General features: G+C 38.6%; 2 protein-coding genes across 7 annotated transcripts in view; both read left to right on the plus strand.

The window, feature by feature from the left end:
- The first annotated feature begins 133 nt into the window (after positions 1-133).
- On the plus strand, positions 134-3550 carry POLR2D (RNA polymerase II subunit D). The gene is made up of 3 exons (XM_026080171.1): positions 134-1655; positions 2048-2143; positions 2893-3550. Exons 1-3 carry the CDS (start codon positions 1414-1416, stop codon positions 2969-2971), a joined length of 417 nt encoding a protein of 138 aa, XP_025935956.1. The 5' UTR covers positions 134-1413; the 3' UTR covers positions 2972-3550.
- A 1463-nt stretch (positions 3551-5013) lies between these two features.
- The window catches only part of WDR33 (WD repeat domain 33), a 71323-nt gene continuing 52785 nt past the window's right edge, over positions 5014-23551 (plus strand). For all 6 annotated transcript variants that reach the window (XM_026080165.1, XM_026080166.1, XM_026080167.1 and 3 more), the window contains exons 1-2: positions 5014-5094; positions 22743-22967. In XM_026080165.1, the coding sequence (XP_025935950.1) occupies positions 22764-22967 (204 nt within the window). In that variant the 5' untranslated portion in view covers positions 5014-5094; positions 22743-22763. The remainder of the gene's footprint in view (positions 5095-22742; positions 22968-23551) is intronic.

Below are 23551 nucleotides of genomic sequence, written 5' to 3' on the forward strand. Positions count from 1 at the left end.
TGGAGCCGCGCGGCCGTTGGAGCCGCGCGGCCGTTGGAGCCGCGCGGCCGTTGGAGCCGCGCGGCCGTTGGAGCCGCGCGGCGCCCGGGGGGCCCGTCTGAGGGCCTGAATCCCCGTTTCCCGGCAGGGAGCCCTCCGACAGGGACTGGTGCTCGCTGATTAGCCCCAGCTCTGCTCGGCCCCCAGATTTCCCCGCTTCTTGTTACGTATTCCCAAACGTTAAAAAGCGGAGATAATAAATATGTATTTACAGAACCTGAGGTAAAAGTATATATATTTACAGAACCTACGATTGCTGGGATTTTCTTATTTACATGCTTCATTAAATGTATATGCAAGAAAAAAAATGCTTCGTTTTGGGTTGCAGTTAAAAGATTCTTGGTTTTTGATCTGATCATCAGTTTATCATTAATATGTCTTGGCATAAAGATACTGTTTTATTTTGGAAATCACCTGTCTAGAACTTGAATGGTAACTAGTGATCTTTTTTACAGCAATTTTTTCAGAAAACCATTCTGGAGCTGTGTTTGCTCCTCAGAGGTGTCCTGGAAAAGGAAAAATTGAGATTACGCTGCTTATCTGAGTTATGAGGAAAAGGGTAGTCCTGAAGGACTTTGCTTTTGCATGTTTTCACACTAAAAGCTATATCCTACCCAGGACCAGCCTGTGACATTCCCACTCCATGCAAAATAAAATAAAAATTGCCAATCCCTTTCTAGCCGTGACCAAGCTAGACATTTTTACCCCCCCCCAAAAAAAAAAAAAAAGCGTTGAAAAGGCACTCTGGAATGCCATCCCTGATCCTGCTGCTTTGAACAGCTCATACTGCTCATGGAAAGCAATGTATTGAAAGACCTTATTATTGGAATAAATACAGTGATAATTATGATGATGATGAGCAAAACCAAGAAGAGTTGAGCTACTAAAAAGGAAAAAAAAATCTGTTAAGATTGGTTCAAACTTTTTTCTGTTAATACAGAATTTCAGTGGGTCAATTAGTATTTCAAGTAAATGAAACCTTTTTTTTAAATGTTCAGCAGCATCCATGTTTAATTAAGAACTGTGTGGAAGCCTTTCAAGACCATAGATGCCATTTCTGATTTTTCTGCATGTTATMGTTCTAAATATTTTTTTCTGAAGCAAGTAATGCATTGTTTAACTTCTGCCAAAAATGAGTGAAGAGAACATTTTGCAAAAATGTGACAAATCTGGTGATTGTGGCTGCGAATGCAAAACACGTGGCCAGAAAGACAAACACATTGGAACATCACTCAAAATGCTATAATTTTTATCTATATTTTCATTATGAAATGCAGTCCAGTCACTGATGTAAAGGCCTTGCATAATTACAGTGAAACACATTGTTAATCTTCTTACTGTCCAAAGCTAGATTTGTATACAAAACTTCTATAAATGGACTTTTTCATCCATGCTTTACCTTATTTTATGCTGGTGTTCACTCATTCATGTGAAGAATTTGAAACTGCGGAAACTCTTCTGAATTCAGAAGTACATATGCTTCTTGAGCATCGCAAGCAACAGAATGAAAGTGCAGAAGATGAGCAGGAGCTCTCAGAAGTGTTCATGAAAACTTTGAATTACACAGCCCGCTTCAGCCGCTTCAAAAACCGTGAAACCATTGCCAGTGTTCGTAGGTGAGTGGAGGAGTTAGGATATAAGATTATACTGGGGGCTTTGATATGTAATGTTGGTGCTGTTTTATGAAAGTACAGTTTAGTGGGTGTTTTTCTGATTTTGACTTCTAGAATTCTGAATCATGTCTTTCTGGAGAGGCAAGAAACTTGATTGTAATTCTTTTTGGAGGGTTTCACTTGGTCTAAGGTCAGGCCTTCTTAATGGCTTTGATATCAGTATTTAAGTGACAGCAGATTGGAATAAATGAAAATATTTTCTAGACTACATGCAGAAAAATTCTGTGGAATTGGGGTTAATGGCTGTGATATTTTTTTCTGTATTCAGTTAGGCCCTTTTATCTTTCTTTTTTATCTTACTTGTAATTTCACCACCTTGTTGTCTTTACCTACAGTTTGCTGCTCCAGAAAAAGCTCCATAAATTTGAATTGGCATGTTTGGCTAACCTGTGTCCTGAGACAGCCGAAGAAGCCAAAGCTTTGATTCCTAGGTGAGTGTTTATATAGGTTGAAGAGACTGCTTTATAGTTTGTTGTGGTCTAAGGCTAGCTATGGACAGATACCTTCTCTTCAGTCCACCTGTGTTAATGGAAAAACTTTTTGTCTCCATTTTTCTTCATCTCCCCATTGATCTGTTGGTGGGGTAATCTTTTAAGTGCCCCTAATATATGGAAGATAAAGCTGACTGGATTAAGTCTAAACAGTTTTAATGGGGGATTGTACCTAGCTATTTTTTGTTTCCTTGAAGTGAATGAGACAGTGCTCCTATGAATTGTTCAAGTGGGACAGCAACTTCTTCTATTATCATATCTTGATTTGCTAGCTTATGGCCTGAGATACACGAAGAAGTGAAACACTAATCTGAATTACTGTTTCTGCCTTGTATGGTAGGATTTCATAGTCAGTTGGACTGGTTTATGAGTGTAAGGCTACATGGACTTCATTCAGAGATTTATTTAAACCTGCACCTGCCTTGCCTTTCTGATATAATGATTTGAAATTGTTCAGTAAAAAGTTAAGGAAAGGATAGTGTTTTCTAATTTAGAGAGGAGGCACAGCATAGGACTTAGAGTGATATCTGTACAGTAATGTTATAGAGGGTGCCTCGTGGTACCATAAAGGTGGGTAATGATGGTGTTGAGACTGACAGGAGGAAATTACAGATATTGAAATGAATTTGGGGGATGGGAGGGAATATTTCTAAAACCTTTGATGTACCCTCGTTGATCTTATCTTGCAGCCTCGAAGGCCGATTTGAAGATGAGGAATTACAGCAGATTCTTGACGATATTCAGACGAAACGCAGCTTCCAGTATTAGGGCTAATGCTCAGCCCCTTCATATGAACAGAAAAATCGGAGAACTTTGGTTGTTTCTTGGCACTCTGGACCAATCCAGTAACTCCCGGGCTGAGTAAGGGGAGTTGCAGATGAAGAGTACTCCAGCTTGGTGTCGTACGCAGATGCATTCAAACTGGAAATCACTTTAGTCTTTTTGGTTTGTTACATGTATAATATTGGTAAAGACTCCTGTATGGTGAGAACCAGAGAGCCTGAAATGTCCTTTCTCAGCGGCTCCTGTACTGGTTTCTTCCAACTCCCTCTCCCTGATTTGGGAATCTTCAACATGTTTCTGGTTTTTAGCAGAAGTGTAGATGTGACTTTTTTTTTTTTTTTGTGAACTACTAAGAGAGGGAGAAACTTCTTCTGACTGACTGTTGGAAGGCTTAGTGATGGGAGAATCAGGATTAAGATTTATGTCTTCTTTTTTTTAATTGTTTGATTGAGACAGTGGATTTTTACCACTTCAATAATTTTGTAGCATTGTTCAGTGTAAATTAAAAGATGTTTCTAATTAAGGTCCATGTTTTGTAAATATAACTTGAGTATTCTGATTTGATTTATGAAACCTTCTTGATAAAAAGAGTAACCTGGAAGAAGGCAAAAAATCTTTATGGGAAAGAACAGCTGGGACAAAGAGGAAGACAGATGTGTCAAGTCAGTGCATTACTTGATAAATGATAAGCACAGAGATTCACTTACACGACAAAGGGAAAGGAATATAATACTTATTATTTCAACTCTGATTTGAAACTTAATGTTGATACGATATGCAGAAAGACTAAGTTGTTCAATCACAACTGGCTGAGCTACCCCAGCTGAGGCATGTTGCCTCATAAGAAGAGCATTTATATCTGCCCTTCAGTGCCATTATGTCTCCTGGAAGCCAATAAGCCAGACATGTCTCTCTAATTAATCACAGTATCGGTAATTGGATAAGAATAATTATAGCAAAAGAAAACAAAAACAAAGCAAAGCAACATAGTGAATCCTTACTTTATAACTCAGTGGCCCCTTTTGATGTTGGGTATGGTTTCCAGTAAGTGCTCTCAATGTAGCTCATTTTAATCTGTCCTGTGAAATATTTGTTCAAGCAGCTTTAAGAAATTTTATTATTTAAAAAATACAAGATCTCTTTTCTTAATGAGAACTCATTTTTTATTCAAAACAATCTCTACCTCCTTCCTTACTTCTGGGTAAAAGGAAGTAATAATTGTAATTGGGAGACATTGCTAATTGTTGATACATTTATAAGCTGCTCTAAGACTCGAGAGGATAAATATAACAGGCTCAGTGATCTGAAGCCGATCTCAGGAGATTTGCGTCATCCTCCGCAAATAGATAAATAACTATAAGCACTGGGGTTAGTTCTTGATGGTTGTCTTTTGAATCAGTCGGGGTGGTAGAGTGGAGGAGAACTGTGTCACGTGCAATTACGTGGTAGAGCCGAGCAGCTGGGTATTTTATGAGCATTTTGTGTTATTTGCTTCACTATTAATACTTAATAACTGCTTCGTGTTACATGGTTAGGTGAGGTGGAAAGTGCACAGCAACGCATTTTGGAAGCAACAGTTTGACCTAGTCTCTGTAGGACAGCGTTTTAAAGAACCTGCAAGCAGCAGAAGCAGCCAGGGTGCTTGCTGCTGCCGGCGCGGTGCCAACACCTCCCCGAGCGGGGCGCCGCCGGCAAGCGCAGGATCCCGCCGCCCCGCCGCCGCCGCCCGGCTCCTCAGTGCGCATGCGCGTGCCGCTTCGCGCCTCCACCTGCGCGGGGAGGGGTGGGGGGCGCCCGGCTTCCGGCTGCGCACGCGCAGGCTGCCTCGCGGCGGAAGGGGCGCGGAGGAAGCGCGCCCCCTCCCTGCTGCGCCTGCGCCCTCCCCGCCGCGCTGCCCCTGCAGGCGCGGGGCCCGCCTCTCGCGCCAGGGAGCGTGGTGACGTAGGGCGCGTGCGCCGCCCCGGTCGCTGGTGGGGGGAGGAAGATGGCGGCGGGCCGCGGTGGGGGCTCGTGAGGCGGCGGCGGCGGCGGCTTCCGGGGCCGGGGGGGACGAGGCGAGCGGCGAGGCGCCGGGGCGCGGAGTCGGCGTGCGGGAGACCAGCTGGACGGTGAGTGCGGCTGGGTGCCGGGCCGCTGGCGGGGCCGGCGCAGGGGTGAGGCGGCTGGGAAACGCGGCTCCCTCCGCCATTTTTAGGCCGCGGCCGAGGAGCGGTGCGGCCGGGGCCGGGAAGGGGCCGAGCCCCGGGGCGGCGGGTGCGGCACAGCGGGGCCGCCCGGGCTGTGGCGGCCTGGGGAGCGCGGGGGCCCGGGCCCTGTCCGTGGGCAGAGCCGCGCGCCGGGCCCAGCTCCGCGGCGCCGGGCCACGGCGTGGGGTGTGCTGGAGGGCTGAGGCGGCGGCGAGAGCTGGGTGCCGGGAGCGGGCAGGGGGTCCTCTCTCCTACCTGCGGCATATGCGTCTGGCCGTGCCTCGCCCGAGTCTCTTAATCCTGCCTTCTCCTACTATTTTTTTTTTTTTTAATCTTATTGTTCCTCTCTCTGGCTGGGGTTTGAGCGGAGATCAGGCTGTGCCTGCTTGAAGACTCGGGAAGCCCTCACCCTTTTGGGGTGAATGCAGCCACGTGCAGCAGGCACTTGCTTGTTCTGGAGGGGTGAATGTATAAGATTCTAAAAAATGGGTGTTATTTCTCTCTTGCTGACTAACTAATAGCTTCTTTGCTATGATTAGGTAGTTATGTGCTTTGAAATGCAGTATTTTGCAAAATCTGTGCTAGTTTGAGCACATCTTGCCTTTAAAAAAGTAGTCATGGGTAAGTAGTTCTGTATTCTGTTTTGTACCTCATCAAATCCTCAAACACGATTTCTGAGGAGTATTTGGAAATCTGTTTTTCTGTGTAGACATTAGTCCSCTACTCTTCTCCTTGCAAAAGATGTTGCCCTTTTATATACTTTTCCTAACTCAGGAACTACTCTATTGTTTATTTAAGGAAGGAAGTACTACATACATCTCTGACAGACCCTGCAGTTTAGAAATAATATCACGGTATCAATACCCAAATATTTGGTGGTTTCTGCCTCCTGAATTCTGTATCAGTTAAATAGACTTTATCTCTCAACAGTTGATCAGAATATTCTGGTATTATTCTATAGTAAAAGAATAGATAGTCATAAAATATCCTTCAAAGTCTAATTCTTAACATCTGTTCAGTTTTACTATAGCATTTCTAATGGGAGGGTCTCTGAAACTTAACTGAAACACATTTAATTTTAACACCTTCAGTATGATAAGAAACATTTGGCAAGTCTTTATATTGATTAGCTGTTACTATTTTTGGAGTTCTTTGCCCAACTGCTCTGCAGTTTAGAAGGTATAATTTTACATGATCCTGCTGCATTTTACTGTTTCAGAAGTTGATGAACTACAAAATTATATTAAAAGCATCAATTTTGAGAAGTAGATATTAATATATGGGAAAAACAAATCTCTTCAAGCTGCAGAGAATTTTAGGTACTATAACTAGCATGTATTTAAGTAACAAGGTAAATTCCTATAGCTACTCAAACCTTTTAATCTAAATGTCAGGCACTAAATAATCTTTCTCTACTATCTGAAGTGTTCGTCCTCCATTGAATCTTTGCTCTTTCAAGTTGTAGCAGAATGGCAACCAAAATACAGATGTAAAGATTAGGCTGTTTGGAACATGGAAATTGAAAAATTCTCATCAGTTTTGTGCTCCTGTTAGCAACAGAGGTTGGCACAGGAAGTACTAAGATGATGATCTGAAATTGATCTTGAGATAGAGGTAATGTATTAGAAATGCCTTTTTGCTGTAGCAAAAGAGGCCTTGATCTGGGAAGGGAATGAGAAAGCTCCCTATTTTCTTCCCATCTCTAACAGATACCTTAGTCTTTTAACTCTTCTGGAAAAAAAAAACCCAGCCACCATAGAGAAGATTTTTGATGTGAGTACAGATATAGAAGGAATACAGTTAACTTTTTACTGAGATGACTCCATGATAAACATCTCACTTCTTGCATCTGCTAGCCCCAGGGCTGATATCTAGGGAATTTCCATAGTTTTTACTGACACTGGAAATGAAAATAGTATTAACCTTGCCCAGATGTTAATTGCTAGTGTATTTGGGCAAATTATTCATTGTGAGGAAAGAAGCTACTCACTTTTTTTTTTTAATATAAAGAAGCTGAAAATGTTAGCTGTAACATGTTTGTGAATTTTACAAAATTAGTTGTTGATAGTGTTAAAATCCTTTGCGGTGTTTTCATTTCTTATATCATTCTGTTATTGCAAAAAGTTTTAATACAGGTTAAAAATACAAGTGTGTGGTTTTCATTAGTATAGTTTATTTTAAAAAAAGTCATTGACAAGCAAATAGGAGTGAAATTGAACATTGTTAGAGCTTGGTGATGGGGAGGGGATGAAGAATAGATCAAAAATCTTAAATTTTTTTCCTCTCATCGTAGACAATCTTTGAAAGTAAGATCAGCAAAATAGACTTTTTGATAACTAAACAGTTCAGGCTTTTTTATTATTAATTTCACTTCAATTTAGAGAATCCATGATCTTTTTAAAATGCTCTAAAACTTCACAGCAATCCATTCTTGCTCACTGGTATTTAAAAACTACTCAGCATTTAATGGAATGTCATTTCTGGTTCAACCTGCTCTCCGCATTCTGTTTGGGTGTACCAATCGTTCAGTTGTGAAACTTGAAATGTGATATGAAGTATATAGCTTACTTTCTTTGCTGGTAAATAGTTTTTCTATTGTGCAATATTACTTTTGATAACACCGGATATTATTTAATATAAAGGCTCTGTATGCCCTCTGATGTGAAATATTGATTAAAACTTCTTCAGCAGCACATATTTAAGGCTTGTGGTAAAGTAAGTTAAAGTTTATGATGGGAAAAGTTAAGGCCTGAATGTGTCATAGAATAGTAGAAGTATGCCTTTTTGTGGAGCTTGAGATAAGAAAAGTGGCTTGCTTAGTTTAAAAGTCTTTATTTCAAGTTTCTTTCTCTGGTCAACTTTAGCTTGCTGATTTGGAAGTCTGAAGGGAACTTGGTCTAAAGAAAAAATCCAGAAACAAAGGCTGAAACTGTAGTACTTCTTAGTAGCTCAAGCACAAAGCAGGGACATGTGAGTTTAAATCCATCAGTCCTTATGAAGTTTGATACTACTGACTTGATATATTCCTTTGAGCTACTGTACTTTTTTTGGTACAGTTCCTTCTTTCTTAGTGATTACAATTATAGCTTGTAAGGCACTTCTGAATGCCAGGTAATATTATAGACTAAATTTTATGCTTTGAAACTAAGCTAACTGGTATTGTTACTGTTTTTTCCTCTGATAATACTACTCTGTAGCAATTTATAAAATGGAAGGAATGTGGATGCAGATTGATTCTGTGTAGCAAGAATAGCTGTGGTCTACAAACAGATCCCAGTTTATGTAGGAAGTTAAATATCTGTTCTTTACTAAAATAAACTCTGTTCATTAAGATGTCTTGTTGAACAGGAAGAGTAAATGCCAACCTGAACCATGTAGGATAAACTCAGGATTTAGATTGCTCTTATCACTCACCTGTAACTTTACCCAAGTGTTGAACAGTGTGGCAGGATAAGCTGAAAGCAGCTTTGCAACTCAGGGCATAGATGAGTTGAAACTAATCAAATATCTGTGTGCTTATCTTGAAATGTATAAAACAACCCTATTAGAAAGAATTGAAGTAATCTGTGTCTCTTGGGATTGACCATCTGTTTGGGATTTCTTGTAAATCATTTCCCCAAATCCAGGAAAAACATGTTACAAAAGAAAATATTTGTATGTCCCTTTTTAAAGAGAAGCCAGTGACTGGATAACAAGGAGTTTGTAATATTTTAAGGGTTTGTTTTACTTCTGGTATTCATTGTGAAGCTTTGGCAACACAAAGTGCTTTTATTTTACCATGGGTGTATGAGTATTCATCCACAAATGAGTCTGGCAGGAGCTGCACTTTGAGTTGGGTAAGTAATGTCACTGCTCCGGCTGATGCACGTGCTTGACTTGCAGGCTGAGGCCTGTATAATGGTGCAGCTCTACACTGTCACCCTGTGCGTAGTTCTGTGTGTAGTTCTGCTGTCACCTAAACTGGCATTGCTGCCCAAAGTGGTAACTTCCCCTGCTTCTAGCGACTTGTTTCCTTTCTGTGCTGGTGGAGGGCATTCAAGAACCCCATACTAAGTTGGCTTGAGAAGCTGCTCTGGGCTTTGACTAACCTAGCAAAAAGGTTCTGTTAACACAGCTCAGTTTGTTAGGTGGATACCAGCATGGTCACGTGAATGTTCCTGTTGGCTTGAAGAAGGGGTAATACAGGACAGGAACAAACAATCTGGAACATGGCAGGATTGCTGCTTTTGGTGTCAACATACTTTTAGGCTGGGTTCCGGTTGTGATGGAACTTGATCTCAGCAATCCCCTAGACTTCTCCCACAGTGCTGAAGTTCATTCAGTAGCTATCACTGCGTTTAAATTGATCACAATGAGCAGCATCACTTCCTAGCATTCTTCCCCCCTCCCTCCATCCCTGTGCACCCAGTTAAAAATTATCAGCTGATTTTGAAAATGCTTTTCTTCCTATTGGTGCATGTCTGCAAGCAAACTGTTAAGTTTTTGTGCTGAGAGACACTATAACACCACAAAAAAAATCATGGCTTGCCCAAGTGTGCAAGTCGGAGGACTGTGCAGGCTGAGTGAGTGGATGAGTGTTAATATTGTATGCTCATCCTGGAATGCTTGCACTCTGTGTTCCTGGAGTTAAATTGATACTTGAGTCAATTGTCAAACCTTATTTTTTGCAATCTTTTTCTACCTCTGGACATAAACATTTTTGTCTTCTCAGCAAATTTAAGCCTAGTAGAAAAGCTTGTTCTTTTTCTAAGAATATTTTTTGTAGATCCTTGAGCATAGACTAGTCCACAGCTTCCAAGCTTTCTATAGAGTGTAAGGTGAAGGTACTGGCCTAGACCTGTTGACTGCACTTCTGCTTTTGCCAGGAAGGCTTGCTGATACTCTCAAGGCAGGCAGTGTGAAGTAGGAAAGAAATGTCAAGGGATGTTAGACATCTGGAGAACTGTAGCTTTCAGAACTGCAGCTTTCCTGTGACATGCCCGTCTCCTGAACTGTCAGTCTTGGGCAGCTTGACTCTTTGTGTAATTGGGATAAATCTTATACTGAACACTTGATCTTTAAAAGGCTCTGTGCAGATTCGGCCTATGTGAACTTGGATTTTCTTTACTAAAAATGTATTGGTAGAGAAGATAAACATGTATTTTTATTGAACAGTACTAAATGCGAAATGTAAAGGCTATTTAGTAAAGAAATTTAAACAGTCTCTGAGCAGCATTTATATGGCTTCTTAATATTAAACAGCAGAATATTAAATCTGCTTATTCACATGGAAAGGCTAGAAAACATTAATGAGTTGTGGAAGAGATGGCTGTGCGATTCCAATTAAAAGCAAATGTATTTCTAATTCATATTAGTTAATGCAGTTTGATTTTTGAATTTAGTGTTTGGTAAAAAAATTTTTCTTCTGGTTATAATGGTTATGATATAACCCCAGGAACTGGGCCTGGATCTCTGTGTGCTGAGAAAGCAAAATAAAGTGTCTTATTGAGGAAAGTCTACAGTTTAATAGTTGTACAGGTTTTTTTTCCAAGACTCCAATGGGAGTCTTAAGTTCGTTTTCTTGATTTTTTTATTTAGGTTTCTGCCCTCTAATTTCTTTTCTTTCAGAAACAATGACTATGAAAAATAAGTGACCTAAGAGACATAGATCATTTATGCTACATGACAGCATCGTATCATCTCAGAAATAATATTTATTAAAAAAAAGATGTTTTTAAAATCTGGAATTAGCTATGTGGGTTTTCAGTTATGTGAGCAAATGGTACATACAGCATTCATCAATTTAGAAAGTGTTATAATATTTTAAATCCCTTTATATAGAAGAATATCTACATTGGCTATGTTCTACAATAACCTTGTTTTAAAGAAAAGTTCTGCAAGAGCTGTAGCTTAACAAAAGTTCTGTTAAACACTGAGGTTAAAGCAACAATTGTTAGCACAATTTATTTTTTATTATCAGAAGTTTGTTTCTCCTTGCATGAAACATTTTCTAGCCTACCAAGCCTAGCCTCGAATAGAGGGGTTATGCATTCATCTTCCACATCAGACTGTGGCAAAGCTCGCGTATGCTAGACTTCGGAATCTTAAATGGAGCAGATGTTGGGAAACGGCAGTTTTGAATTCTGCCTTTATCCAGATGATGTCTCTGTCGGAATTTTACTTGATCAAAATAATTTAAAGTGGTGTTTTCTTTCACTGTTTCTGTAACTCAGTTATTGGGTGTTTGTGGGGTTTTTTTTGAAACTTCTCTGATTCACCAGTAAGTCTAGCTGAAATAATTCATAAATTGTCATAGTTCCTTGTGCTTGTCTTTAAATTCACAGTGAAAGAGACCCAAAGTCATATGCTTGCCCTGACTTTTACCACCCTAAAATCTGACGTTTTAAAAAGATTTGTGGGAGCAGAGTGGGCGGTGCAAACTGCCTTGCAGTTTGAAAATGCATTGGTTGGAGGTTTCATGTTTTCCCTGCTCTTGAGATGTTAATGATGAATGCAGGTTCCTTTGGGTGTGTTTTTTTTTTTTTTTTTTTTTTTTTAACCCCCACCGCGATCTACATTCTTTCGCTACACGAGGTTCTTCCTATCGAGGTTAGCCACCGCCAACACTTGCTACATAGTCAAAAAAGGCAGTGTATTGGTATGACTACCAGTGTGCTACGATTGAAGACTTTGGCACTGGGAGCAAGTGGTGGTGTCCAGGACTAGAAAATGGAAGTGCGTCCCTAGCCTTACTAGGGCCTGTCGCAAAGGCCTTGCTTGAATAAGTATTTTGTGCAACTCCATCAATAATGGGGAACATCGTTAATGTAAGAAGTATGGTTTGGGTTTCTCTGGCAGGATCCATAAGGGTCTTTTAGCAGCATTGTATGATTTAGTAAAGTTTGAACCTTCCTTTCCAATCCTGTTACCCTTGTGTAAGGGCGTCTCTTCATTAGCTGTGTCTGGGTATAGCAGCTGTAGGTATTAATTTGCAATTTTTCTATAAGCATACCTGCTAACTTAACTGTTTGCAACCTTTGGGTTTTGGTTTGGGGGGGAGGGGAGCAATAAACACTTTCATCTTGGATAAATCTTTGTATGTCTTCTACTATGTATTTTTATTGAAGGAGGATCAAGAACATTTGAAAAAAATCTTTTTTTGGATATTGCAAGGAAAATACTGCAGGCGCAATATGCTATACAGTGTTTATTTTGCAGTGTGCTTGTAACAGCGTTTAGAATCTTCTTTTCTTGCATTGGCTACATGAAGTATGTGAGTAACCTTGACCTGTGAAGAACACTATGGTACAGAGCCCCTGAACTCTCAAAGCCTCTGCTGTTGTGTGACTTAGCCAGCATATAGAAATGGGTGGAAATTGCTTTGAACATGAAAGTAGCCAATTATATAAAAACAAGTTCCATCCTTTTGAAAAGTGTCTGCTAAAGAATAAAATATTTTTGGAGAGAGAAGTAGAAAATACTTTTGAATGCTGTTAATAACTACTGAAAAACAACCGATCTTTAGCTTTTAATTGTGATTTTTTTTTTCTTGGTCTTTCATGTACTTCTTACTTCCCATATAAAGGCACCTTTTTCACATGATTACACATGATAGTGCTGTTTCCCTTCCTCTTACTCCCCCTTCTTGTCTTCGGTTTCTTAGTAATGGAAACTGAAGACACTACTCTTCTGCTTTTATTTGGCTGAGAAACTGGTATGGCTAACAGTGCAGCTTTGTCAAAAGAACAGCCCATGTAACACTACAGAAAAAAGAGCATTCTTTCAGTCACGTACTAAAGACTTTCTTAATTCTTTTATGATGCTTTCAACAATTTGCTTTTACATAAAACTTGCAAGAGTTATGAATATGTTTTTGTTAAGCATTCCATAGATAAAAGTTATGAAAGGTGAAGTTAAAGCTGTTACAAATTTTATCTGTTAATAACAGCTAAACTTACTAAAAAGGTTTTGGTATCTTCTTGTCAGTGTTAAAGTTCCAACTGTGAGTTGCTCAAAGTTGCTCAATTTTGATGTATTAAAATATGTATTTCTGTTTCATTGTGTGAACAGACTCAAGTTGTCTTTAAATTCTGTGATAGCCATGAACTTCTTGTTCTCTTTATCACGGCAGTTCTCAGTAGGTTGTTTCTGAATTTCAGATGGTGATTGTCCCGTTTCCCTACTGGGAGTTTTGTTCTGCAGACTGCAGAAGTCCTTCTAGTCATTTTTCCCTACACTGCTCATAAAGTTCCCTGAAGATTTCTTTTTGTTTCATGCCTTTGTTTTGTTTTCCTTCCTCTGCTGTTTGTGTGTTTGATAGTGAGGGCAACTGTGGAGTCGTCCCCTGTCAGGAGCCGAGTAGAGACAACCAAGCAGAATGGCAGTGTTTCTTCCATATGGCACCTAAATCATAATTTGTCTCTAGAATCCAGTAAACTTCCAGTTCAATCATGTGTGAGAGGAGAAGAAGAGATGATGACAGCCAGGGATGTTGGGATTTACATACAGTAAGCACTGTAGTCAGGAGGGATCTTGATACACTTGAGAAATGGGCCACCAGACCCCTTGTGAAGCTCAGCCAGGAGACAGTGTTTCAGCCAGTTAGGATGAATTGCAATTATTTTAGCAAGTCACACTTGTACTAAAAGACAGTCTGGGTTATAATCTAAATGAAGCTCTTGATGAATGTCAAGCAAGTGTCAAGTTGAAGGAACATGTAGGTAATTTAAAGAGAAAAAGATATTGTTTTTATTATTTTAAGTTAGTGACAAGATATTGCAAAAAATTTTGCTTTAACTTAAAGCAAAACTATCAGATCAATAACACTGAAATCATGGCAGCAGACCAAATTCTGTGCATCTTCTAATGGAGTTTTAAGCACAGCCTGGCAAACATCCTCATATTGCAGTTGGTTGCTTCCATGTTTGTTTTGAAGTGTGACCAAGAAACTTGCTGTACAAACACTCCTTTGCTTTCTGTGGGATGCAAAAAGGGAATGGTGCTAGGCCATTTTACCTACTTGTGGAAGCAGTTCTCTACTGTGGCCAGAGTGGTAAAGCAGGGCCTGTCTCTCGAGTCTTGTGCATTAAAGTATTTTGATTTTTTTTCTTTTTGATGATGTATATAAGTACCTGTCTCCTGTAAGTGATATGTCTGTTTTGGGGTGAGTTAGGGCCTTATTTTGAACATAAAGTGAGATATGCTTGTGGTAACTTGCCTGTCGGATTTTCATTTTGCATTCTGTTTCTTGATCAAGTATTTGTTTGTTGCTAGGAATGCAAAATTTGAAGAAAGGGCTTAAATGTAAGTGTATTTCATGTGCAGCTTAGGAGACTCAACTGTTTAAGGTTGTCCCCTGAGCTTTGTAACATGAGACTTTCAGTCTGGCTCTATTAAGTTTTTCCTTGATAACCTATCCTCCCTTTGGCTTTTAGATGTCTTTGTTTCAAATTTTCTGTATGTATGCTTTCTCTGCTGTTCCAGAGGTACTGGGCTTAGTGTGATTGTATGTGAAACCTCTAAGGTGAGGGTCGTCTTTTGACAGTTAAGTGGTGTCACTGCTTCTCTTGAAGAAAATAAAACTTTTGAATCCAAAAAGCTACATCAAAATAATCAAATTTTGCCAGGTCTTGCACACTGTACAGTGAAAATTGTTGTTTTCTGGATAGATATGTTAGAAATGTGAAGTATTTTGTCCTTTCAGATTCCATTATCGTTTCTGTGTGTGTGTTTGGGTTGCGTTTAAAAACACAAAGGTTTAAACTTCATGGGGAAACTGGGAACATGGAAGTACAGAACTGAAATTAAAGAGAAGGAATTCTGTTTTTGCATGTTCAGGTCTTTGGCCATGTCAGTGTAGTAGATTCAGGGCTGTGTGTGAAACAAAAATCACTGAAGTGTCTCCAGATAGGAAGAAGTTGTTGAGCCTTTTGGCCACAGTAGTTTATTTTGACTTGGCCACTGACTATTTTAAATAGCTATTTCCATATTTTTGATTAAAATGTAGCAGGCAGTGTTTTCATTTGACATTTCATATCAGAATAGAATGACAGGAATTGAGCAAGTTGTCAAACCTTTCCCCCCCCCCTACTTTACATGGTCAGAATTTCATACCTGTTTTGAGAAAGTTTTATTTGCAAATAAAACTACAATAGGGAATGATTACTAATGTATATTAAGAGTGCATTTAAAAGTTAGAGGTCTAGGGAAATGTCTGCTTATTGTAGAGAGCAATAACATTGCTTAAAAGCGGTCCTGTATAGTGGAGGTTGGTATTTTGGTCTCTAGTTTTGTAATTTGGTGTTTTCTATGGACCTCCAGTATATGTGGATAATTAAGGGGTCTACTCTCAGACAGTGAAAATGGTCTTATTTTTCTTAGGTTTAAACTCACTATGCTGGTGTCTGCATACCTTCTAGAAAACTTTCTGGGATCTGCAAATCAGCATATAGAAACTACATTCTGTTGCAGTGTCTTATTTAATTCTGTTGCAGTGGGGTTGAAGTTTTTAAATACTCAAAGGACAGGAATTTTATGCATTTTTTTTCTTCTGTTATAGTAAGCTTTTTGTCCTTTTTTTTTCTTTTTTTTTTTTTTATACAAAGCACATCAAATTTCATCGCCACAGGGCTGAGTTGGTCAACTTGCACTCCATTATTGTATCTTGCTTACTGATGCAAACATTCCTTATCACGGTGGTACGTGCTGTTTTTACCAAAAGTAAAATGAAGTTCCATTAAGCAATTCAAAGTCAAGACAGGTCACAGAGTGACTTTGAAGATGAGAATGTATTTTGCTGACTAGTTTTGAATTTCTTCTTAATATAACTATTATCTCACTTGTAACTGGTGGGAAACACATCATCCAGGTACAGAAATGAAAAGATACACAACATTCTTTCTGGACTGAATTTCTCTAGCTTTAGACATTTTACTCTTGACGAAGCAGCTTTATCTGTCCAAAATCTGTGACTTACAAAAACATTGTAGACTACTTCAATTGAATTCAGTGATGATTTTATTTAAGGTTCTCTAGTGCCTCACACACATATACAATTTTTAGACTTTAGTTGATCTTATTTTGTTTTGCAAATTGGTTTTAACCTTTTTCCAATACAAAAGGAAATTGAAGACCAAAGCTTTTCAAGGATTTGGTCAAATTAATACATTCTTCATTCTATCTGAGAGTCAGCATTACTTTCTTTTTCATGGTTTTTCAGAGCACAATTATTTTCTGTACTGTGAAGGAAACCATTATCAGACTTTTCCTTGGAGAAATGGTTACATCTGTGTAGAGCAGAAGCAGTTACCTCTGCTTTGAGAGTTTAATGCATAGGCAGACATAGAAATTAGTTTAAGCAGTTTTCAACTATATCTTCAGAAAATGTGTTGGAGCTTGCTGATGCTAATTCTGTTTTTTGCAGCATTTCTAGAAATACGGAACTCCAATATTAGTAATTATAAATCATATCTGCTTCATCAAGTGGAAAATGTTAAAACCATTGATTCAAAACTAATCTTTTGCTAAGGTTTATTTACTCTTTAAAGGAAGAATTGGGAATGTCTAATTCTGATAATTTAAAATATCAGGAAGACCACTTCCTAAAGATAACATGGTTTGCATAACTGAAGAACGTTTTTCTATGTAACCCCCACCTGGTGATTTCATGCTCCCAAGAAAGGCCTGGGAGTATAAGCAAGTCCTCCACTCYCTTCAGCCATTAACCCTGTTAAGGTTATACCTGTGTAAGATAAATAGTGGGTGTAAACATATATATTCTTCTGTTTCCTAAAGCATGAAAAAATAGTGCTGAATATGGCAGAAATAGCACATTTAAATCTGGAGTATATCCTACCATATAATTCTCTAATATTAGGAAGAAAAAAGGATTCCCAGATAAGGAAGAAATGTGGATGTTGAGATCTAGAAAGAATTTTCCCCAAAATAGTGTGAATATTTTAGGAAGGGGGAAAGCATGGAAGGGCATGGAGACCACTGGTTTCCAGAGCAGAGATGCACAGTCTTCCAAAGGACTGGGAGGGGCAGAAAAAAAGTTTGGAACCCAGTGTTGAAACTTAATAAAAGAGGGAAGGGAATAACATTAAATTGGACTTGGTCTCATTTTTCAGAACAAGTGTGTTGATCTAGGTGTACTTACAAACACCATAATATATAAGTTCTACGTGTTAGCCAAATGCAGAGGTGCATTTTTGGAGATGATTTACAATAGGATTTTTGAATTTAAAGAAATGCTACTAAAAAAGAAATTGAGCGGTAGCAATGCCTTCTACGTGTGAAGGTTATGTCGTTTGTCTTATCAAAGATAAGATGGTGTTACTGACGTATTGAACAGCCAATCGTTACGCTAACTTTGCCTTGTTATATTCTTTCCTTGTGCTTTCCCTGTGCCTCAGAGCTGAGGTTCTTAGCTCTAATAGTGTTTCTTGCATTGAAGGGCCTGATCCATATTTTGAATTCCTATGTGCTATTGCAATCCAAATAATTACTATTAATTTTCACTGTTTCTGTTACACTGTAATTTTTTTTGCTTTAAGGCTTTCACATACTTTAACTTTCTAATACAGATTTAAACAGTATACAGTTGCTCTCAGGAGTTTTTTATCACCTGTTTTGTGTCTTACAGTCGTTTCAAGGGATTGTGTCTTAAGCTGTAGCACGTTCTGTTGTAGTGGAGGGAGCAGGAAAGCATAGGTTTGGCTAAGTCAGTGGCTTCTTGTGCTTCCCTGGAGAATAGCCTTCTGTTTTACCATTTGGAAACATACTTTTCTTTTGATGTGTTCAGGTTATTACTCACTGTACTTCACCCAAGTTACTTTCAGTGAAAAGTAGCTCTTTATTAGATCAGCAAGCAAGTTTGAGTTACCAGTTGTTGCACTTTGTTAATGATAAACCTTACTTTTTCTATAAACCACATGAAAATGTGACGAGATTATGCATTAATTTTTTTCTTCTAGTATTAGAATATGTATAAGAACTGACTGATTTAAGGCATGATTTTTTTTTCTTCATAGTTTACTAAGCTAACCTAGTGTAAAAAAGTTGCTTTGGTGTTTTTATTCTGATTGATCAGCCTAATTTGTTCTATCCTGATTTAGTGAAGTTATCTGTGAATTGATTTGGTTCCATGATTTTAGATAGCATGGTTGAAATCTATTAATTGTCAAAACTGACTGCAAGATTCATCTTGGTATTTAAAAGCAAGTGATACCCAAATAAGATGGTAAAGTAACATTAATACTACAAAGTTAAATGCTCATATTATGCTCATAACCTTATTTGAGTACACAAACTACATGATAACTTTTTATAATGATCTCATACTGTGCAACTTTTCTAGTTTTAAAAAACAGACCTCAAAAATCCATCTGTCTCTTGACACTGTGCTGTGCCCCAGGTATAAGGTCCCCATCAGGTTTTTGATTTCAGATCTGTTGTACAGCCATGTCTATCTGAATACCTGATAGTATTAGTAAACTTGCCCTTCTTTATGGACTACTGTTAGGAGTGAATAAAAGGCATGCTTTGTTTCATGGGTATTTGTTGGTAGTTAGATACAGTGCTGAACATCTCAGGTTTTGTCATGAGCTCCGAGTTCTCTGTTTTGCACAGCTGCTTTTGCCCAGCTCTCTGATTCAATTATTTTTTTCTTTTTTTTCTCCTGTGCTCGACTTTTACTTGTGCCTATTTATCAGGCTTCTCATTCATTTTCTTTTGATTGACCTAGCTCTTTGACTATTTTTTTCTTATATAACTCCCACTTTTAATCTGTTTGTTCTGTTTTGTTTTTTGTTTTTTTGTCCATCTGTTCCTATTCCTGCCTTCAGTTTCATGCCAGATATGCCTCCATTTACTCCCCAAACTGATTGATTTTTTTTTTCCCAGTCTTTCTCTTGTCATATTAACTGAAAGGTAGGTCCAATTACTAATGTTTTGGTACTTCTGGACAGCCTTATCTTTGCCCAGTGAATTCATTATAGGCTTTCTTTATATATCCCCAACTCTGTGTAAACCCGTCAGGTTTGAAGGGGTGTTTGTGGGGCAAAAAATGGGCAAACGGACAGTCATCTCTCTGTAAAGTCATGTGTCTGCTCCGAAAGATGAGGACACCTAAATGAATGGCATATAAAAATTCATTCCATAGTTTAAAGTGTGATTAAAATTATAACAAACTAAAAGCATATGATAATTGGTAAAATTGCCACCTAGAACAATAAAACAAGACCTGTGCTATGCTCGGTCTTTGTGAAAATCCCTCTGTTGCTTCTAATGCTGTGCAATAAGGCAAAACGGAGTCTTCCTTTTATACCCTTGCTGATGGACTCTAAGTAAAAGAAGTTTGGTCTTTTGCTTAAAAAAAATTGGACATTACTACTCTGGATTATACACTTTCTTCTAATATTTGTTTACTTGTTTCTAGTTATTCTCCCAATATGACAGGACATTTAACTACAGATGTGGTGAGTTCAGACAGTTTTTAGGTGATATAAAAGAGCTAAAGGAGAGCGTGCTGAGGCATCGATTTGTCTCAGCAAAAGACTAGGTAGGATACTGAAAGTTAAATGTTAACCAGCTGGTCTATTTGAATGGAGAACATGTTCTTGGAAATAAATTTTCCAGGTTCATCTGATAAATAAAGGGGTTTCCTGGTGTACATTCAGTTCTAGAACCTCTTTGTTTAGAGACTTCTCTCCGTGTTTGTGCGTGCACAAAGTACACGGTGATGATTTGGGGATGAGGGTATTATATGGATAAAAGCATGGTATTTGAGGCGTTATTAGATGAAAATGAGCAGCTGGGTCATACAGAAATCTTTCTGCAGGCTTGTACTGAGTTTGTTACGGCAAGGAGGAAGCTTTTTGTAACAGAGGCGGTGATCTCAAAAGTTGGTGAAACAGCTCAGAGTGTAAAAAGAACAAAAATGTTTGTTTTTCTAGTCCTGTGTTATCTTCCCTGTATCTCTTTTTATTGTCAGGTCACAGTCAGGAGCTCAGAGGGAGAAGGGTGTGTAGTCAGTAAGAGGTGTAGTTAACATGTTTATGCCTTTTAAACTTGTAAACAGTAGTTGTTGCTGAGGATGACTGCATGTTAAGAGAATGTTATTAATACTGATCTAAGCTAGAGACCGCTTGCACTGATTTGGGGAATGTCCAGTCCGAATTGATCCATATAGCTGATCTTGTAGTTAGCTATATTTGTAATTGAGAGATGTTCTTCAGAAGACTTTTTTCTTCTGACAGATCTGAACAAATGGTGAAGCAACTTGTCGCTTTGGAGCATTCCTCTAAAAAGATTTTATGTAATGCCTTCTTGCAAATATGTCTAATCAAAATGTTTTTGGCAGTCCCAGATTATATTTTTGCCTGCGTACATGTCATTGGTTCTCGAAATCTATTTTTGCATTGCCTATAAAGAAGTACATATGTGGCTTTGAAAAGAAGTCTTTTTTTTTTCCCTCTCTAGTATAAAGTACTGGTAGGAATGGGAGCGTGTGTATCTTAGACCTGAGAGAGATTAGTCCTGGAAAAATTTGCATGTTTTTGAGTACTGCCTGAGCTTTAAAACTACATAAAAAGACTATTAAGAGTTGCATGTTTAATGGCAGTTTGCTCATTTAAGTAGAAGCTTCTGTCTCTTGATATAAAGCCATTACTGCCCTTTTAATTTTGCCTTTGAGAATGAACATTTGCAAAAGCTGACAGGACAGCTAGCTCTCTTCTGAAGAGCTGTAGGAGAGCCTGAGACAGCGTTGGGAGCGCTCGATGCGGGGAAGCTTTGGCGCCCGTCGCTTGTTTAATGCTGCCGTGACTGGTGCTACAGTGGTGCTCGTGGCAGTATTGCAGGTGGACCTGGTATCTTACTAGCCCGCTGGTACCGAGCAGCCTTCGGGCAAGGGAGCCTTTCAGGCAGCACGGGAAGGCACGTTCATTTGAAAGTTTTTTTTTTTTTCTTTTCCTTTTTTTAACATTAAAGTTATTTGTGTAGCTAATAGCCWGGTGTCGATGACAGTTTGTCTTACGGTGAACCTTCTGCAATGGGCTCGGTTAACGGTGGGAAGGAGCATGCGATTTCTTTCTATGTTTGCAAAGCCTGCGCACGTTAATCTCTTCCCCGCAACGACAAACTGTCTGGTGTTTGAAGGACAACCTGCCCCTTGCAATTATAAAGTAGCTTTTAAAAACAATCAAACTGTGCAGTACCTTTAAACCCTCTTTCTTGTTTAGTATTCTATCCTAGCTTTATCTTGATGTGAAAAAATGGAAACATTTTTCAGTTACTTGGATCAAAAAGGCAAGATAAAATTTTAAGTCTGGCAATTGAAATAACTTTCCAACTCTTTCAAATTGAGGACACTAGGAATTTAACTAGAGTATCTTTTTGCCTTTACAGGCAAATTCTTTCACCTGTCTTTTAAATTGTTCCAGTTTTATTTCTCTTCTGTTTAATAAATGTACCCTGACTCTGTGTAAAGACTTTAGCCGCTTACCATCTAACTTCAACCTTTATGCAGAGGAGGGATTGTCAGCCACCTTTTGACACCAGTGTCAATTTATTTTGGTGTAAATTTTTTTGCCAAATTACGGCTAGGGGGAAAAGTACAAGTTGAAAATTAAATTTGAACTTTCACTAGTTTGGAGTATGTCATGTGTCAGTGCTTAATCTGAAGTTAGTGTTTACTCTAAGAACAGTTTATATTGGAGTTTTTAAATGTGAGAATGTTGCCTTGATCTCATCACTTGAGGATTTTACGGACCTGAAAAACGAGTTTTTAAGCTCTGCCAGAAAAAAACTGATATTTTAAAATGGCAATATCTTTCACTGTTTGATAACCCTCCCCCACAGAAATATAATTTTTCTTAACATTCTCAGTGTATCTTGTGGGGAGGATTGTTGTTCAGTTACATTTATCAAATCATGAAGAGTATGTAATCTCTCTTAAAATATTATTTATTTACCGTTAACACAATAATAGAGTTACAGGTATACCTGAAGGCAGAACATGATCTGTACTGTGTTTGTTATAATTATGTAAAGGAAATGTAACTTTATTTTTAGATGCCAGAATAAGGTTTCAGGGCAGCCCTTAAATATTTTTTTTTCTTGATAATTGCATTTTTGAAAATGAGCTGGTGTGTTGGTGTAGGTGAGCTATGGTACTTAATTATGGCTTAATTTGCAAGTGATATGTATATGGTGTCTCTTATTGAATCTAAAATATCACGTTCTTTTGAAGGGGCTTAATGTTTCTTGCTTTTTCTTACACTATTCTTATTGAGGACATTTCTTTTTTTCCCCCAATGCAGTTTCAGTTTAGGGATGGTAATGCTAACTTTATAGTGATGTATTTGAAAGCAAAATTTCTCTTGCTACTGAACATAGTTAACCACTTCAGCTCAAGGATGGGTGAGAGGGGGAGAATAATAATTGTTCAGAAAAATTTGCAAATCTGACTTCGTAATGCACTGTTTATTTGGAAGCAGTTTCTTTTACTCTTGTAGACATAAGTTAATGGTGATATTAATATGGGCTTTTTATTATTATTACATAGTAACCTAGTGTTTAACTTCTTGCAGCCTTTCAGGAACAGGATAGCCATGGCCACAGAAATTGGCTCCCCACCCCGTTTTTTCCACATGCCGAGGTTCCAGCACCAGGCGCCTCGGCAGCTGTTCTACAAAAGACCCGATTTTGCACAGCAGCAAGCAATGCAACAGCTTACTTTCGATGGAAAGCGGATGAGAAAAGCCGTGAACCGAAAAACCATAGATTACAATCCCTCTGTAATTAAATATTTGGAGGTAAGATAACATTTTGTTTTTGTTTGAATAACTTTTCTCTCTCCTGAAATTTGGCATTCCCCTTTTCACACTTACACAGGGAAGTCTGGAATATTGGGAAATCTGCTATTGTGTTTCCAGAAAAGTGTCAAATGCTTGTAAATTGGGTCTAGTCTGGTATTTGGCACTTCCAGATAAAACTGTGTATACGCACAGCTGATTTTTTGCACTGCAAACACTGATTTTTACGTTAATGTCTGTCTGTCCTGGAATTCTGGCTTGTGTGGGCATTGGAGTGTCTTGTATGGATTCTGACTTCTGAGTGGACATAGAAACCCGATGTAAATAATGTAACTTTTCTTATTTTTGTTTTGTAATGGAAAACAACCAAAATGGGAAACAAACTATTCCCACTTCCCCTCCAGACCTAGGGCACCATAAAATCCGTTGTCTCATCCTTTTACTAAATAACACTGAAAATTGCACTGTGATCTCTGAAAATCCCTTTCTGCACAGTTAATAGCTAAAGAACAACTTTAATGAAGTTTTGTTGAAGAAATGTTTCTAGGTGAAAAGCTTATTTAGCTTTCTTGATTATATGGTGA

The sequence above is a fragment of the Apteryx rowi genome, unplaced genomic scaffold (genome assembly GCF_003343035.1).
Source record: "Apteryx rowi isolate R43461 unplaced genomic scaffold, aptRow1 scaffold_51, whole genome shotgun sequence".
Taxonomy (NCBI): domain Eukaryota; kingdom Metazoa; phylum Chordata; class Aves; order Apterygiformes; family Apterygidae; genus Apteryx; species Apteryx rowi.

Coding starts and splice junctions, on each gene's coding strand:
- POLR2D (XM_026080171.1), top strand. CDS start 1,414: ATGGACTTTTTCATCCATGCTTTACCTTATTTTATGCTGGTGTTCACT. Junction 1,656..2,047: donor ACCATTGCCAGTGTTCGTAG/GTGAGTGGAGGA, acceptor CTTTACCTACAG/TTTGCTGCTCCAGAAAAAGC. Junction 2,144..2,892: donor GCCAAAGCTTTGATTCCTAG/GTGAGTGTTTAT, acceptor CTTATCTTGCAG/CCTCGAAGGCCGATTTGAAG.